This window comes from Taudactylus pleione, unplaced genomic scaffold, assembly GCF_031769625.1.
Source record: "Taudactylus pleione unplaced genomic scaffold, aTauple2 ptg000202l, whole genome shotgun sequence".
NCBI classification, from domain to species: Eukaryota; Metazoa; Chordata; class Amphibia; order Anura; family Myobatrachidae; genus Taudactylus; species Taudactylus pleione.
Window position 1 is genome coordinate 11,061,074 of NW_028284604.1, and position 19,870 is coordinate 11,080,943.

Genomic DNA, 19,870 nt, shown 5'->3' on the forward strand with positions numbered 1-19,870 from the left:
GTCCCTTTGTGTGAAAAAATATATATTTAACTACTTAGGGCGTTAAAAAGAAAAATCAAATAATTTATATAACAGTTTATACTGCTTGCATATCTATTATAGTCAAAACAGCTTGTATGCTTGTATCTAAGCAACAGTCTATCCAAGTAACTGGTGCTAATGGATTGAAGTGCATACAACCTCAGGTTTATTATTAAGTTGCAGCACTAGTCATTTGAATGTTGTATTTATCTTGAAAAGGCCATTCCGTTCAAGGTGTGTAGGCTGTAAAAATTGTTCATTCTGCTTCCACTTGGAGACTCCTGAATGTGAGATCAGATAGTTTTCTTTTCACTTACTTGGAACTGGAAGTTACTGGCATCAGTTTAACTATATTTATATTAACTTAACCAATAGAAATTGAACGTTGTGTCTTCTTTTTTCTTTTTTAAGTTGCCATTTAACAAATTAAAAATAGCACCCCCCAGTGGCAAAAGATTCCCAGCAATATCAACCTACACCCCCCCCAATAGGTCCACATGGCAGAGCCTCACCGCCAGGGACAGTGGGTCCCCCAGTTTGGTCCCTCCCCATGTGTCATAATAAATGTTAACAATAATATAAATAAATTTTATATATATATAAAATTTATTTATATTATTGTTAACATTTATTATGACACATGGGGAGGGACCAATATATATATATATCTCCGTATAGCATGTGACTAGTACTCCTTACTCTGCTATTGTCAGCCTATGTTTTAACAGCTTAAGAAAGTGAAGAGCAGTGTTAAGACATACCTAGCTTTAGAATGATTAAAGCAGATTTTACCTTATTTGTTAGCTCTACAATTTAATGCTAGTTTAAGCAACCAGAAAATGTTTGAAATCAGGTCATTGAAAATATAAAAAGGTAATAAAATTGTTCCTTGTAATCATTGGATCGCAGCCACAATATTTTGTTCATTGTTCATAATAGGCTAGGTAAGCTTACCTGCACATCATCTTCTGGATGGGCAGTCTGTCAAACCTCTGCCTGGTCAGTTCTACAGCAGTGTAGCATAGGAGATGTGAGCAACACCATGGAATGAAAGAATTGGGAGGGGTTTGAAAGCTGGAGGTGATGGAAATTTTGCTGTAATATCATATATACATTAAACAGTAAGCAATTGGATGAGCTGTCAGAAAATCATAAAACACTTTTAGTATCAGCTAAAGATGGCTTTAAACAGCCAGTAGGACAAATAGGGTGCAGACAACTAAAAAAAAAAAAAATATGAGATATGGTAAGAACTTACCCTTGTTATCTCTATTTGTACGAAGTCCATAGGGTTCCACAGGATACCTTGGGGTATAGGCGATGGCGGCAGACATCCAGGCACCACAGAGTTAAATTTTCAGCCTCCCAGGATGCACTGGGGTCCCTCTCCTATACCCCGCCCCCGAGCCTCAGGCCACTCAGTTTCGTAACAAGCCATAGGCCGGAGCAGGAGCAAAAAAGAGAGAGAAGACAGTCTGGAACACACAAGAATCACATTCTCACCAGAAGGAGACGGAGAAACCGGTGACCAGATCAAAGCCCATCTGCAGTACAGGTGCGACAGGGCGGGAGTCCTGTGGAACCCTATGGACTTCGTAGAAATAGAGATAACAAGGGTAAGTTCTTACCATATCTCATATTTTCTACTTCAGGGTCCATAGGGTATCCACAGGATACCTTGGGGATGTCCCAAAGCAGTATCCTTTAAGGGTGGGGACGCTCCTGTGCTGTAAGGAGAATCCGCCGCCGAAAGGAAGCATCCTGAGAGGCGAAGGTATCAAAAGCATAATACCTTACAAAAATATGGACAGATGAGCACGTGGCTGCCAATCACCGCTGAGGCGCCACGTCGAGCTGCCCACGAAGGACCCACAGACCTAGTGGAAGAGCTTTAATAGAGGATGGAACAGGAAGACCTGTGAATCCATCCTGCCAAAGTTAGCGTAGTGGCAGGCCAACCCTTTTTATGGAAATCAGAAAGGACAAAACCGAGAGACTGATTTCCTAAATGTACTGGTACGGTCAACTTAAATTCTTAGCACCCGTACCACAGCCAAATAGGCCTCACCAGCAGACAGGACTGGGGAAGTAAAGGCACGCACTGCCCTGTTCATAGGAAAGATGAGAAAAAGGGAGGTCTACTTGACAGAGCCTCCCATTCTGAGATCCTACATGCCAAATTAAGAGCCAGAAGGAATACAGTCCTAGCCGTAAGCCATTTGAAATCCACTGAGCCCAGTGGATCAAATGGCGGTCCTCAGAGAGCCCTAAGGACCACAGCCAAATCCCAAGGAGCCACAGGTGGAACAAAGGGATGCTGAATATAACGTACACCCTGCACAAAGGTGCGGACATCAGGAAGAGTAGCAATCCTACACTGAAACCATACTAATAGGGCAGAAACCTGCACCTTCAGGTAAGCAAGGCGAAGACAGTTATCTAAGCCCACCTGTAGGAAAGCCAACCTGTGGATATCCGGAATACCCGAGGAGCCTAGCCTCTAGGGCGACACCTGAAAGAAAGTATACCATACCTAATGGTAAATTCTTGCAGATAAAAACTTCCGAGCTCTTAGCATGGACAGAGCCCCTGTTAACTATAGAGCTGGAAAAACTCCTAGACCTTAAGAGGGCAGTCTCCACCGCCACACCGTCAAGGACAGACAACCCAGGTCTGGGTATCAGCCAGGATCCTGAGACAACAGGTGCGGGCGTAGAGGCAACAGCTTTGGAGTGTTAACTGAAAGGCTCCGAAGATCTGAGTAATAGTGCCATCTGGCCTACGCTGGAGCTATCAGCAGGAGCGTGCCTCCTTCTTGCTATTACTGGAGGAAGAAGGGATAACGGAGGGACGAGGTACACAACTTCGAAGGTCCACTGGACCTACCTACGTCTATCAGAAGAGTTTCATCTCTGAAAGGCTCCACTTGTTCACCAGAAGATTGAACACCTCCTGATAAAGAGGACATTTCCCTGAATGCACGTCTTGACGGCTGAGAAAGCCTGCTTTCCATCTGAGGATTCCTGAATGAACACTGCCGATGACGGCAGGGATATAGCCTTCCACCCAAGCCAGAATTCGGGACACCACTGTTAGTGTCGCCTGACTTCGGGAACCTCCTAGGTGGCTTACATAAGCCATCATGATGGCGTTGTCAGACTGTACCTGCACGGTATTTCCGTGGAGGACCTGTCCTGCATGCTGGAGAACCTTGAACACTGCTCAGAGTTCTCAGATGTTTATGGGAAGCGCAAAAACTACTGGTGTCCACCTGCCCTGGAACAAGTGTGGACCCGTCACTGCTTCCCAGCCACGGATACTGGCGTCCGTCGTCAGAAGGACCCTGTCCGCAATCCCAAAGGGGGTGCCCCTTGTTTAGGTGAGCTTTCTGCAGCCACCAGGCCAGAGAGAGACAAACCTCCGGGGAAAGCCTATTGACTTTATCCTACGGGGCAACCCATCCCATCCGGAGAGGATCAAGTTCTTTAGAGTGAAGCTGGGTACTCCACCATGTCGAACAGCGACATCCTGGAACCCAGGAACCACATTGCCAAGTGAATAGACACTCGGCGACTCTGCATTACAGGCAAAGGTACGCAGTTGCCTGCAGAGATCTTTTCCTCAATCACAAAGATCCTCAGATGTTGGGATATGGAGCATCCTCTGTGAAGAATCAGAGAGGACCATTTCCAGTTCATCAGTCAGCCCTAAAGTAGCAACACAGATATTGTCCGTTGCATATGGCACTGAAGTATCTCTGGAGACCGTGGTAACAACAGGAGGTCACTCGGATAGGGTAACAAGCGGACCCCCTGCATCCGCAGGTGGGTTGCCATAACTACCATGACCCTGGTAAACCGTGAGGCGCGGAGGCCAGACCAAGGGGCAATGCCAGAAACTGGAAACGCTTATCGACCACTGCAAACCTGAGGAAAACACTGGTGTGCTAAGATAAGAGGGATATTCAGGTAGTCACCCTGAATATATCCAACGACACCACAAAATTCCCAGGCTCCATTGAATGATGGAATGCAGGGTCCCTCTCCCTCTCCTGAAAAGAATTTATTGAAGGATTCGAGGTTGAGAATGTCCTGGTAAGCCCCATTGGGTGTCTGTACCAGAAAGAGGATGGAGTAATACCTCGTTCCCCTTTGGGGCAACGGAATAGGTACTATAACTCCTGCCTGGAGCATAGAGTGTAACACCCTCAAAAATTACAGGGCCTTGTCCTGAATTGACAGAAGACCTGTAACGAAAAACCGTCTGGGAGGCTTTTACCGGGAAGAGAGGACATACCTTCAAGAAAATACTTCTCTTACCCCAGTGTCCGTGGTGGTCAGACACCAGCACTGGGCGAACTGGAGAAGCCGGCCTCCAACTCTGGGGGCTCCCGAGAGGAGGCCCGTCCCGTGAGGCTTATAGTCCAACTTGGGAGTAGGACGTCTTGTACTCTAAGCCTGTTCTTATGGCTGAGCAGATTTCCTGGCTACTGACTGTCTTGGAAAGCTGTATTTTAGACTTACCCTGGCCTCACAGGGCCGAAAAGACAAAGTCCCAGACCCTGATGGGACTGTAGCCGATGGCAGACACGCAGACGTAGCTGCTGCCTGCAGGACCACAATTGCGTCCAGACGAGGGCCAAACAGGACTTGTCCCGTAAAAGGCAAAGCATTCCAAATGGAATCTGCGTCCGCTTTCCAAGAGCGCAACCACAGGGAGCGGCAAGCCGCTACTGCTGCCGAGGAGATTCTGGAAAGGAGTAGGCTATATGTAAGATCGTCTCATTATGAACGTGGCAAAGTCTCTGAGAATTTGCCACTATCCACCTGCTCTGCTGGAGAGTCAGTGTGCAGAGATCCAGTTACCTACTCAGTGTTCCATGGCTCTGGCCCCCCAGCACACGGCCATAGCCGGCCTGGAAGCCCCTCCAGCAAGGGAATATTGGATTTTAGATATATTTGCACCTTGCAATCTGGAACCTCTTTCAAAGAGGACCTGGAGGGCATGGGCAACGTAGCACTCCTCACTAGGCGTGTAAAATGAGAATCTACCCGTAAAGGTAACTCCCATTCGGAAATGTAATTATCCGCAAAAAGGGTATGCAAAAGGTCAACCGTTTTTGAGGCTCGAACCGCTTACCCGGAATTTCCACGCCTCCTCTAAATGATCCACCTGACCAGATAGAGGAATTACAGTGGCAACACCCTTATCCTTAAAGAAGGCATATTTGGATTTAGCCACGGGGGATATGTAATAACCAAAGCCGCACGGACTGCCCGTAGAAGGACAGGTATATAGACTTTAGACCCAGACTACGCCTCCTTTGCACTAAGGGGCTCGTGTCTGAAAAAGTCAATAATGTCACCGTCATCAGACATCATGTCCTTACCCGTCTGAGACCCGAAAGGCCGTTTAGAAGGCCGAAATGGTGACTCCCCCTGTAAAACGTCCATCAGGTGCTATACCATTTGGACAATAAATTCACCCACACAGGCTCCTGCGAGACCTGGGGGGGCGAAAAGCAGGATACACTGGGGTACCATCAACTGTCCAGGGACCCCTGCATGTGATGAGACCACCACAGGCTGCGATAACCCCTATGGGGAAACGCAGGGGGCGTTGCCCACAAAGGCTGTAAGCATCTTAGCCAGCCGAGGGCGGTCCCCTTTTTTTGTGCAGGCACAGTGACAGAAATGGGGCGTGATATATAATACAACATGCCCTCCATAAACCCTCAGCGTCTACATATCCCTCCGCTAACTGCACATGAAATCAGTACATTATAGCTGGAAGAGGATATCCTCGTTCACTTTCCGACATGAGGAGTGTGAACGGAGCGTATGTGACCTCCCACACAGAAAAACCACGTTTACTGTGAGGTAATAAACACCCTGCGACACCGCACCGCAAGGGCTGTAACAGGGATAGGAAAAGGCTGACAGTCAGAAATGAAAGTACAGGCAAACAGCGCTAGCATTTAAGTCACATACAATGCACAGATAACATCCTGCATTACAAGCACTGCGATCAACTACACAGACCACAGCCTGGTAGGAAACAGTGCTGCATACACTGACCTTAATTGAAGGAGAGGTATGCGGGGGACCCGGACCGCAATGGCATCTGTATCAGCTTCCAGCAGCGTTTGCCATCCCCAGCACATGTAGTGAGAAAATGGCCACCGAGGAGCAGAGAGAAGGCAGGGCCCGGGGGAGGAGCGCTGACACAGCCCGCTCAGACCGCTGTGGAATGGCACTGTGCAGCGGGGGAGACGCCGGCTGTGAGACAGGGAAGGCGTTCTCCCCTGGCGTGCTATTAACCCCTGGGACGCCGCGCTGTACCGCACATGCTGCGGCCCGCTGTCCCTGGTGGTCTAGTGGAAGGCGCAGGATCAGTACCTGGCCCCACGCGCAGCCGGTCCCCAGGGAGCCCCCTGCCTGGGGACCAAACAGGACTGTGTTACCGGCGGGTGCCCACCGCGGGACCCCGCCGCTTACCTTGCTCCCCGTGCATCCGGCCACAGTCCAGGTAGCCGGGGATCACCGCTAGCTGTGACCCCAGCTACCTACCAGCATCCCCGGATCGGTACCGGCGTTCTGGTACCGGTGGGGTGTAGGAGTGACAGCATGGACGTCAATACTGACTGTCCTATGCTGGAGCACTCTAGTTGTGCACTCTAGTTGTGCAGCCACAGCTGCGAAGAAATATTCAGGGGCCTTAAAAAGACCACCCTCTGTACGGTGCGACTGGTCCAGCCAGGCACCTACGAAAACTGAGTGGCCTGAGGCTCGGGGGCGGGGTATAGGAGAGGGACCCCAGTGCATCCTGGGAGGCTGAAAATTTAACTCTGTGGTGCCTGGATGTCTGCCGCCATCGCCTATACCCCAAGGTATCCTGTGGATACCCTATGGACCCTGAAGTAGAAAATGAAATAAAAGTGCTATGAACAAACACTATAAGATGTTATAATGCATTTTAGAAATTGTGAGCGAACATTTTGATTGGTTGCTATGTTACAACACTTTTCTTCCGCAGTTACTTGTACCTCAATTTTCTTAAATGTTCCCTTTTTGCCCAGAGTAAAATCCAAAATATGAACAAGTTTATAGTAGTATATTTAATTACAAAAGTGGTAACTAATTAAATTTAGATATTTTACATTTTAAAATAATTTTTAAGATAAAAAAAAAATGTCATTTTAAAGAGGACTTCAAGGGAATATTAGTTCAGTTATTAAAAACGAAAGTAAAGAATGAACTTTTTCTTAATAGCATTAAATTTACAACAGATAATTTGTTAATATGTCGCTAATAGTAAGGGGGAAGAAAATAACATGATTATTAACAGAGAGCTTTGTAATGCAGTAGTTATTTTAAAAATAAAACTAAGTATATGGGAAAAATATCTTTATACAAGCATCTTAATATAATTAATGTGAATAAATAACAAAAAGGTGTTGGGAACCTATATTTGTCCTACAATCACAAGTGGTAGATTAGGTGCCACAATTTATACTAATTACATAGAAAACCCTATATCAAATATAAATTTTTGGACAAATTGTTCAAATATTCTCTTTTCTATTCAATTTTAAACAGATTAAACGTGAGAGGTCTATATTTTTTTTCAAATAATTCTTCTTTGTGAATTCCACAGAAATCCATCTAAGTCAAACAAAATATATATATATATTTTTTTTTTTTTCCTTTTTATTGTAAGACATTTGCATGGCCAATATAAATTTTATTCTGGAACAATAAAGTGCGGAGTTAAACTTAATCACCTGAATATTAGTCATGCACTCTACTCTCTTTACGGCCACATAAAGACAGACTTTCCTGCAAAGGGGAATAAAAAAAAAAAAAGCAGGATGGGAATATTTAGAATGAAAATATCTGAATACAGGGGCGCAGGATGAAAGTTTCTGCTTCTCATAAAAGGCTTGTTGCGGATAAAAAAAAAAAAAAAGAAAAGGCATCCCAAGCCATGCAGGTAACCTGAATCGATCACTGAAGACAGAAGATACATTGACGCAATATGGAGACCACAAACCAACTTCCTACTCTTGCCACACTAAATGCCAATGATGCAGCATGCCATAAGTGCACCAGTTTCTGAATTTGTTGCAGATTTAGTTTAAAGGGACATTATCACCAAAACTGTGTATATTCTATTCTACATAATTTCAGTGAAGGTATAGTTATTATATTGTCAGATAGTAGTATAAATCAAAGTATACTTAAGTTGTAATTTTCCTCCCTGTCTCACACGCATTGATTTCTCATCATTAACAATGCTGTTTGGCTCTACCTTGAAATCAGTGCCACCTGTTATGTTAATGCAGATGTGACATCAGGTGGGAATGTGTGCTGTGCAGTGTACTTCAGGAAACACTGTGGTACTATGGAGATAACTGCAAATAAAAAAAATAAAAAAAAACACAAATAACCCATAAAGTGGTTTAATTTCAGTAACATGGAGTTATGGACACTCCTAGATTTAAAAGCAAAGAGCACACTTTTTCGGATAGTGTCCCTTTAACTTATGGTACTATGTAAACACAATTAAGGAATAAGAGGCATTCTGCACAAGCGTGTCGTTATTTTAAAGGGTTCAATTTAATTCAAGGGAATTGAAGAGCCAGAATACTCCAAATCCATAAGATAGCTTGTGTAATATAAGGTTAAGGGAAGGTACTATTAAACGATAATGTTGTTTTGCCTGCAGAATCCAGCAAACCCCCTACAAAATAGCCATGCTGCTTTGTGCAGAATAGAAACTCAGTTTAAACAAAGATTTGTGTTTTAATCGGGCTCGCAAAATGCTGCATAGATGTATGCTAACACACAACAGTCATGTCTAAGCCAGTGCATAGAGGAGATAAAGCACTTATGGTAATTGCAAACATTAACATGTTCATAAAGCTTTTAGAACTTAGCAAATGGTCCATAGAAATTGATACCCATCCACACATTGAGAGTGAAAGGTCTGGAGATTACAAGAGTGGAAATTACTGTATACTGATCAGAAAAAAGCCACAAAATTGGCAATAGCAGGAAATCACCAGAAAAGGCATAAGAAAGAAAATAAAATTTGCCACTCTCCCAACACCAACAGGCAGAAAACAAAACCAAATGGAAACAGAATTTGGCAGATTTTACAAGTCTGGGTCCAGAAATTACAATTTATGATGACATACAAAACCAAATTTCATATAGCAGTTTTATATTTAAATATGGGTAACCAATTCTTTCAATGTTGAATGAGCCGATGTCGGAGACGATTAGATCATTACATTACCAGTTGAAGCATAATTGACGTCTCCTATCAACAGTGCTTTAATAAGAAACCAACAGTCAAAGCGCACATCCTTCGGTTGTACTAGAGGTCCCAGCAAAACATCATCTATGAAGCAACACAAAGCTTTCCAGCTTTTCAGGGATTTCCTTTCTGTACTGTAGATTGTGTTTGATAATTATACGTGCAGCAAGACACTGCAGTGTGGTGTGATTAATTGGCTGGATCAAGTTCTTGGCCATTTCCTTCTCATCCAGCAAATCACAGGCAGTTTGGTTGTGCGAATTCGTAGAGTCAAAATGTGCCCCGGATTTTATGAGCAGATTCATGATATCCGGGTGGTTGTTGAGCGCAGCAATGTGTAGCGGGCTGTTCTGATCAGAGTCTCGAACATTGACATCAGCGCCACATTCCAACAAGATAGCGGTCACCTGAAGAGAGGGGAATTTGCAAACAGGGTAGCGGCCAACACATGTGGTGTTTTTGTCTACAGCCAGGTGCAGAGGACTAAAGTTGTTTTTTCCTTTGGGATGCAGCTTAAGGAACCTATAGATATTCTGTTTTTTTAAGTGCTCTTGGTCTGCACTGCAGGGAACCTTCTCCAGCAAACAGATCAAGTGCAAAATAATAGAGAGGGCCTTGTTTAACTGGATTTGGTCAGGAGGCAATAACGCTTGTTTGACCGCTCGGTCTATTTCCAATACGCTTTTACAAAGTACACCCATAAGATCATCAAATGTAACTGTAGTACCAAGCAAACCTTTAGCCCGATCCTGAAGCATGAAGGAAAAAAGCTCGGCAAAAGACAACAAGCTACTGGCCGTCATTGGGCTTAGGGGGTCCAAGTTGTTCTGCTGCATGTCCAATGCATACTTCCACAAATTGATGCATCGTTTAAAGTTCCCAGAGTCTGCATAGACTGCACCTCGGTACCTGATGTAATAGGATGTATCTGGGTGCGAAGGACCCAAGATCCGTTCTCTAATTAAAAGCGCTTGCATTCTCATCTCATCAGGGTCAGCAATTAGGTTGTCCAACTCTTCTGCAGTGTTTACCTCCTTGGCATAATCATAAGCCATAATTAATGCCTGAGGCACAGGCTTGTTGATAATATTAGTTCTATCACTGTATCTCATATCCATAGCTCTCTTCCAATACTTTAAGGCACCAAGAAGGTCCCGCTTTTTGTCCACAAAGGTAGCTCCGAGGAGTTCTAATGCATTGATGCGATCTGTTTTGCTGGTCTGGGGATGCTGAGTCAGGAAATCCACAATATTGGTGTGGCCGGTCACACTGGCAGAGAGAAGTGGTGTCATACCATAGCCGTCCTTCTCCATCCGTGCTCCATATTTCAGAAGCATTTTCATGATTTCCAAACTCCCTGATTCAGCACAGTCATGTAAGGCTGTATTTCCTGCAATGAAAAGACGTACCTGTGTTACACCACCGCAAATCACAACATTCGCACATGCAAAAAAACAATGACAGGTACAAAGAAAAAAATTAAAAAGGAGGCACAAGCGATAGATGAAAATGTGCTTGTTCAGTACTAACTGCTACCCAGTCCTAAATGCATATTCTCTAAGATACATCCCCACAGATGTTCACACCATGGCGGCTAACTGCTTTTTGCTGCATATCGAAAATGGTAGTGTCGAAGCTGAATAATTGGCTGAGACAAGTTCAGTTTAAAATTTAATCACGGCGACGCCATCTTGCGACTGGCCACAAGACGGCATCTTGGAAATTAGATTGCAAGACGCCATTTTGCGAATGGCCGCCTAAGCGCCATTTTAGATAAACTCACATGTTAGTACATGTGGCGATGATACTATTAGCACCATGCGATTGCATTTTTCACCATTTCTCATACACACATTAATACGCACAATTGCGCTGTTAACTAGTCACATACTAGCGAATGCATAGGACTTTGTATGAAACCGCTGTTTTATTAGCTTTATGCGCACGCATCTGCCCCAAGTTAACTAGCGTCCTTATATCAAACCTTGAATACCCAACACATTAAATATTCACACATAAGGTTCAATAAGCTTTAAAGTGTATGATTTAAGTTGGTTCAGTTAGTTTAAATGCTGAGAAATAAAGGTATTTGATAACTAAGGTATTATACATGCTAAACAAGTCGTGTTTGGAGTTGTACTGATGCGTATTCTTTTTACAGTATTCCGGTGTTATCGGTGGGGAGATCGCATCATGCAAACTCAAGTTATGGATCGCAGAGCCTACAAGCAACAAAATGTGTATTTCATGAACAACTGTTAGGATGTTGCAGGGGCGTGAAGAGAAAGATCCCCAGCTGTTAGAGGCAGGGAGAGTCTATTTGAACCAGCCTGTTAAATGTGCTGTAACAGATGCTTCTCCCCTGGGAACCAATGACATCAGCAACAAACTTCCCTATTGTCCTGTTTATTCTGGGGGGGGGGGTATAAATATGTGTGCTCGAACGCTGGTTCTTAGTCTTCGTGCTGAATGCTGTATGACTAAGGGTCTCTTGCTGATGCCTATCTCCGGGTCCAGAAGCGCTGCGTATGTATACTGTACTAGGGTCTGTATAATTTCCTATTGCACCTAAATTGTGTCTAGATCAATTGCGTGTAACTGTCTGAACTTTTACCTGAATAACACTTGCGATTTGGAACCACAGATTCCACGCTTAAGTCTTTATTTACAGTATGACTGCGTACGCAAATTAGCGTCATCCTTAGAAGGTATAGGTAGGATATTAGAAGGTATAGGAAGGTGTGTATAGAGGTTCTGATCCAGTATCGTTAGTAGCAATGTAAAATTATATATATATATATATATATATATACACACATATATACATATACACACACACACACACACATATATACACACACATATACATACACTTTCTAAAACAATTTGCTATACATTACATATTGCAAATTTTAAATTTCACCAGAAATATATAGTTTATCCCAGTGGTTCCCAAACTGTACGCCGTAGCACCCTGGGGTGCCTTGGGACACTTGCAGGGGTGCCTCAGGTTGGTGGTCCAGAACCAAATCAAATTATTTATGGTCCTAGTACTTTCACTTTATGTACCAGACTTATGTAGAATGTTTTTGCAAAATCGCAGTACAAACACCTTCTCACAATGAATATATTTTAGGCATGTTGTGAAATAATGCTGATAGGGTTATTAAATTGTATGCTTCATAGCTCGTTCTATCTGCGCATTTGCCTTTTCACGGTAATGAAAAGCTCAGTAAAATAGGACAAATAAAATTAAAATGGTGCTATTCCCACCAGTGCTCTCTACAATAGTAACTCTGTGTTCAGCAATTTAGAACATAGCACACTTTTCTTCTCAGACACTAAAATGTGTGCTATTACTACTATAAACTGAATAATAAGGAAAAGCATATAAAACACAAGGAAAAAAAAAAAAAAAAGTCTTAAAAATAATCTAACCCCATATTCATTTTCTTAAAATGTGCCCCAATAAAAAAGGTAGCCACAGCTGACCAGTCGGAATTCCATATTCAGATTGTTACTTTTTATTTAGGTTTTAATGAATTGATACCACATGTCCTTTCTGACAATCTTGTGGCATAACATTGGCCCAGTCATTTTAGGGCAGGACCTATCGTTATTAGCAATCTGTTTTCAGCTTCCATATTTGCTAATCAGTACACGGTGTTCTCGAAATAAACTTTTGCCAGTCGGATGGCATGAAGAAGCAGCCAGGTGGGGGCAGTTTTAATCTGGATGGAGACGGGATATCATTTTTAAAGACTCTTGCAGATATTGTCCACTTGATGGCAGCCACAGATATAATTGTGTCCAGCAAAGCACGCTGAGACACAGCAGGGTTGAACACCCATAAAATCTTGGGGAGAACATTGACAGTCTGTATTTTCATCTCCTCCAACACATTTATTTAGCCCCACTTGTTGCTTTTGAAACCTAGAAATGTTCTTGACATATTATTCTACTTGTAACAGCATTTCATTGAAAGGTTTTGAAATCCAAATTCTCATTAGCCACCAAACTTAACTTCTTGAGTGGGACTGTATATCAATAGTGATAAGGATGAGTCCCACTAGTCTCCAGTAGTTACTGCCGGGCAATGATGAGCTCATATCATGCCAGAGCACAATGTCATCACCGAGTTCACCAGTGCTCATCCCTACATAACATAAATCCTGATACGTCAGGAGATGGGGAGGACGGGCCGCAAAAAAGGCCTAATCTCCCTTTTATTTTTGCTCTCAGAGATGCAGGGGAACGCGTATTTGATAAGGGGAATCACCACTGTCAAACTTTGTGTCTCCCCATTGGGAGGTTATAAATGACAAGATGCCTCCCATCCTGGGTCCAAAAACTATTGGCATACTTATTTGATGTTGTAAAAGTTGTCTAGTTTTCAAAATGGTATACCATGTTGGGCTATCCATATCATACACTCTTTACCGAGGCGAAGCAGAAAGCACTACCGATGAGATGTAAGAACATCTCATCGGCCGGAGAGGGGGAGCGTTAACTCCCCCCTCCGGCGCTACCCGCTCAAGACCACAGCGCATCAGCCTAGTGCTGATGCCCTGTGTCTCTGTACCAGCCGGCTCCACTGAGCATGCGCGGAGTCTCGCAAGTATCGCGAGATCCTCGCGTGCAGCTTGGAGCCGGCAGCAGCCCCAGCTGGGACAGCGCTGTCCTTGTTGTGGGGATAGGCTAGCGCCAGGCCGAACGGTCATGCAGTATGACTGTTCGTACATGGCCCTGCCGCTCGGTGCTGCTATCTTGTAGATAGCAACGCCGATAATGACAGGGGCGCATAGCGCCCCTGTCATTTACCGCCTAGACCCCCGATCATACATCAGGTAGAAACGGTATCAGCGCACATAACGTGCGCTGATACCACTTCTGGGCTTCATACATCTCCCCCAATGAATTCAAGACAAAATCAATAAAGCTAAACTCAATTTTCATCAAAAGGTTGTTACTGTTTATCATGAAAGATGATCTTTCTGCTTCCACTTTAAATTTTACACATCTCCAAACCTTCACCAGCATCCAAGCATCTTATTTACCTTCTGAAGCTCCTGCTGCTATTTGGAATAATGTGTCGCAGGCAAGTTATGGAAATACTTACTCGGAGGTCCTTGCTTTAAGTTTACAGCCCAGTTAAATGAACCAGAGGACTGTCCATCTTAAGGTGCGTACACACACAACGATGTAAATAATTAACGATTTTCGTTCAGTTTTTACAAAGTAGTTGGTTTTACTTTACATAATAAACGATTTTCTGTGTGTTGAAGGAAAAATGTTGCAACTTCTATTGAAAATCGTTCAGTTGGCCAGTCTGACTGAACCACAAAACTACAATCTACAAATATGAACGCGCATGAATGACAATCGTTCGTTTTACATTGAACGATTTTTTGAACGATTACGTCGTTAAATCATTCAAAAAAATTGTTGCGTGTGTACGCACCTTAAGAGTTAAGTCCGCCCCACACATACAGGTCAGGAGACCGCAGACAGTTCAGCACTTAGCATCCTACTTTTTTGGCATATTTATTGGTGAATGTGATAAAGGGTTAAAGCCGGTAGTGTGCCCGACCTAGTCAGCAGCGGGACCTGGCGACGGTGCCGGCATTGCGGGGGCTATGCTGCATTCGGCAGCAAGGCCCCCCACTAAGGATATCGCTCATCTGATTTGCATGCAGGGCCTAAGGGGGATGTCGCTGACAATGCGATGTCAGCGACATAGCGGGTACACACTAGGAGATATGCCCGATATGTCGCTCCGATCCGCCGGATCGGACGACAAAGTCTAGTGGGTACCCGGCTTTAGCCTCCCTGACACTATTCCCTCTAGCCCATCTTGCATTGATCCAACCATCTACTCTCATAAAAAACAGACAAACATCTAGGCCCTCATTCAGAGCCGTACGCTCTGAGCAGAGCGCACGCTCTGAATGAGGGCCGGGCTCCATTTTCATGGAGCGTCCTCCTGGACGCTCGTATAGCTGTGGGTCACCACCCACAGGCTATACGAGCGTGCTTTGTGATGGCCGCGATGGTCGAGACCATCGCGACCATCGAAATTGCGAGCCGGAGCCTGCGGTTGAGGTTTTCAACCGCAAGCTCCGGAGTGATTTTGGCTCTATCAGAGCCAAAATCACTCCCACTGACATCACTAGTGATGTCAGTGGGCCGGCTTCTGACGGGAGGCGTTCCCGTGGGAACGCCCCCGTCAGGGAGGCACGCCCCCGGCACGCCCACCAAAGGGGGCGTGCTGTCAATCAACATTGACAGCACGCCCCCTTTGATCGGACACAACGAGCGAAGGACTTTCCTTCGCTCGTCGCGTCTGGCGCATGCGCACGACGGAGCTCCCTCCGTCGTGCGCATAGCGCAGTGCATAACATCGACCCGCTTGCGAGCGGACAGCCGCTCGCGAGTGGGTCTGAATCAGGCCCCTAGTACATAAAAAAAAAAAAAAAAAAAATCAACATCTCCGGCCGCACCCACTTGGCTTCAAAGAAATGAGCCAATATGCAGTCCTTCCAACCCTGCATCACAATGACTGATGTGCTGACTTTACACAACCGAAGCATGTGTGAGACTCATACTGAACGAGGGAGGTCATGCAGAACCGAGCATATCCTTTCTAAATAAAATTGAGTGACTGATCAACTATACCTTCAGAAACTAGGCTGTTTTTTTTTCTATTTACGGTTTGTGCCACATTAAAACTATGCCGCTATTCCTATTTCTCGATGGGTCATCTTGAAAAAAAAAAAAGTAGCAATATAACTCAGCTTAAGTGGTGCAACTATAAAGGGTCAATACAGGTTTTGGAATAAAAAAAATGCACAATTGTTAGAGAAGGAGAACTACATTTTAAAGTTCCAAGACTTTATTCTTCCTTACCGTCCAGTCTCATCTTTCACACTATGTTGCTATAAATAGAGAAAGCACATCTAAGTAGGAGAATCCTAATTAACTGATCAGAGGTAATAAGATGCGGAAATTTAAGTACTGGCTTATTTCAAGGAAAACCAGCATGAACCATGACTGTGTTGCCAGAGCTGTAACATATACTCATAAACAATCCATATGTCGCTGTTCCAATCACTTAAAGCTATACTACAGCCTAATACCCTAGTGAAAATTTATCTTCACTACTTTAAAATCGCTGCAAAAGGGGCATGTGAGCAAGAGGACCAATCAAAAGCTGCAATGTCAGCATTTGAGGCTTTTACATGTTTCCCAGCCCACCCACATCCCCTTCATAGCGCCACAAAAAATAAGTGGAGAAACAAACAAGGGAGCTAGGGAAAGTCCCCTTTACAGAGCAGTTCCAAGCACTCCAGGATGGAGCGTGCAGGTTTAAAATTGACCATAAGATGATATATGGAAATATATTACTGTTTTCATTGATTATGCCTCTAAAAAAAAAAAAAAAATTAAACAAAAATATAATCCGATTTGCGCTCACCGTAATGCTACACCATAATGCTATACAACCTGGACTTGAAATAGGAATCAGTCTCTATGTAGACAAAGTACACGCCATAGGTGCAGCTCATATTGAGTGTCCATGATCTATTTAAACTACTCTCAGACAGGTCTCAGAGAGGTTTGATTCAGTACTGCTGCAATATCCCAACAGCAGCAAATGGGTCCTCCAAGCTACTACTGCAAATTAAAGATTCATTTTATAAGAAACTAGCTGGAGTACCCGGCGTTGCCCGGGATTTTAAGAATGTTTGTTTACACCTCGTACTCCAATAAACCTCTCCTTAGGCAGGCATCACGAAAAGTGTGACAAACTTCCCCATCAACATTCCTAAGGTCTTCAAAGGAAGTAGGATCTGTAATGGTGTAAAGCAGGGGTCTTCAAACTTGGCCCTCCAGATGCTGTGGAACTACACATCCCAGCATGCACTGCACATAGTTTTAGCATGCAGTTATATCAAAAAGGTGGCAGTGCATGCTGGGATGTGTAGTTCCACAGCAGCTGGAGGGCCAAGTTTGAAGACCCCTGGTGTAAAGCAAACTTCGGAGATAGAAGCATTCAAAATTTGTCGGATGTACAGTGTAAACACGGCCAAGAGCTTCTGTTGCTCTGATACCAGGATGACCATCTACAGCGACTCCCAGTTTTCTGCGCATACAAACTTTTCTAGAAGCATTCCATGTGTAATATTTTGCCAGCTCACAGTACAGCAGGGTCCTTGCAAAGTCATCATTTTGACACAGTTCGAAGAAAGAAGTCAATGTTGTTGCGTAATTTGGTATAGTTAGACAGCTGAGAATGCTGAGAAAGCCTGCTAAAGCTCTCTTCGATAATAAACATTAAGATCATGACAAAACATGACAACACCAAACGTTTGCTCCGAGGCCCTACCCATATGCTGTGAGGCCCCATAATGAGCGTACAGCAAAAATTGTGTTTTTTAATTAAAAATGAACAGTAATTAATTTACATTTTTTTTATTTGCCTCGGCAGTGTTTTAATACGCTCATATGTAAAATTTCACGATCTTGGCTTGTAAACTGTGGATTTGTATAGAAAGACAGAAGGAGAGAAGGACAGAAATAGTATAAAAATAGAGATGAGCGGGACCGGTTCCCTGAGAACCGTACCCACCCGAATTTCGGGTATCCTGACCGGAGGCAAAACCTCGCGACCCCTCTGTCGAGTCGCGAGGTTTTGTTTTCAGTGGGCTTAACGCTGATTGGCTGAGAGAGCCGTCTATCACGGCTCTCAGCCAATCAACGTTAAGCCCATTGAAAACACTACAAAGGAAGAAAAAAAGATGGCGTCCGCCATTCCCCGCCGTCTGACACCGCCGGCATGCCCACTGGCAGCATCCCCAACTACCGACACCACCGCTGCTGACACTCCTGCACTGCTGCCCAACGTACTGAGGACACCATCAGCGACCCAGACACTGCCGACACTCCCACAGTGAGGACACCACCAGCACCCCTGAACTGCCGACACAGTCAGCAAACCTGCACGGAGGACACCGCCGGCACCTTGCATAGAGAACACCCCTACACCACCGACACAGTCAGCAAACCTGCAATGAGGATACGGCTGGCACCCCCGCTCTGCCGACACCGCCGGTACCCTTCACTGAGAACACTGCTAGCACTGCCATTCCATGTACTGAGGACACTGCTAGCAACCCCCGCACTGCCGACACAGTCAGCAAACCTGCACTAAGACACACCGCTGGCACCCCCACACTGCCGAAACAGCCAGCAAACCTGCACTAAGACATCCCTGCACTGCCGACAGCCAGCAAACCTGCACTAAAGACACCGCTGGCACCCCCACACTGCCGACACAGCTAGCAAACCTGCACTGACGCACCGCTGCACCACCGCACTGCCGACACAGCCAACAAACCTGCACTAAAGACACCACTGGCACCCCCACACTGCCGACATCACTGGTACCCTTCACTGAGGACACTGCCAGTACCGCAGCACTGCCATTCCATGTACTGAGGACACCGTCAGCAACCCCGCTCTGCCGACACTGCTGTCACAGTAAGTGCACTATTGGTGTATCCAACCCACACTGTATAACACACTGTATCCATGCTGGAAATTAGAAGCTGAACTGCCACATGTTAGTGCCGCCCACTGTGTCACTTAGCTTAGTCAGCCAGCTCGCTAGATGCAACATTTTTGCCTTAACTAGATGAAGCAAATAATATTGTGAGGTGGTCAAAATTGATTGGAAAATAATGGAAATAAATGTTATTGAGGTTAATTATACTGTAGGAACAAAAACAGGCCCATTTTATGTGATTTTAGCTGTTTTTATGATTTTTTTAAGAAAAAATCCAAATCCAAAAACACGAAAACAAAACACGGAGGTGAGGTTTTGGCAAAACCAATCCAGATCCAAAACCAAAACACGGGGGTCAGCGCACTTCTCTCTAGAGGCAGCAGACAGCAGTACTGAGTCCAAGGCCCCACAATGAGCATACAGCAAAAATATAATGAATTCAAAATTAACAGTAATTAACTTCGATTTAAAATTTTTTAAGTTGCCTCGGCCGTGTTTTAATACGCTCGTATGTAAAATTTCACGATCTTGGCTTGTAAACTGTGGCTTTGTATAGAAAGACAGAAGGACAAATTTTCGCTTTTATATAGTAGATAAATAAATATTCAGGTAAAGTAGGGATGCAGCAAATTAGTCAATCACATGGCTATGTGAACTAGCTTAATATTTCTTTACAGCAATAGCTCCCAAGGGAGTGTAGCTTGAAATTCTGCCTGACTAAAGGTGCGTACACACGTTACGATTCTTTGAATGATTTAACTATAACGACGTCGTTATCGTTCAACTTCTGAGTTTTAACAATGAACGATAATCGTTCATGCATGTTCCCGTTTGTAGTGTATCGTCCATTCTGACCAACATAACGATTTTCATTAAGGGAAGGAACATTTTTCGTTCATCGATGAAAAAAAATCGTACAAAAAATCGTTCACTTTTTTCAAAGGAAAAACTGAACGAAAATCG

General features: G+C 44.3%; 1 protein-coding gene across 1 annotated transcript in view; it reads right to left on the reverse strand.

The window, feature by feature from the left end:
- Positions 1-7,339: 7,339 nt before the first annotated feature.
- Positions 7,340-19,870, reverse strand: part of FEM1C (fem-1 homolog C) — a 30,610-nt gene continuing 18,079 nt past the window's right edge. Inside the window, exon 3 of the mRNA XM_088477697.1 lies at positions 7,340-10,732. Within this exon, the coding sequence (XP_088333823.1) occupies positions 9,423-10,732 (1,310 nt within the window). The 3' untranslated portion in view covers positions 7,340-9,422. The remainder of the gene's footprint in view (positions 10,733-19,870) is intronic.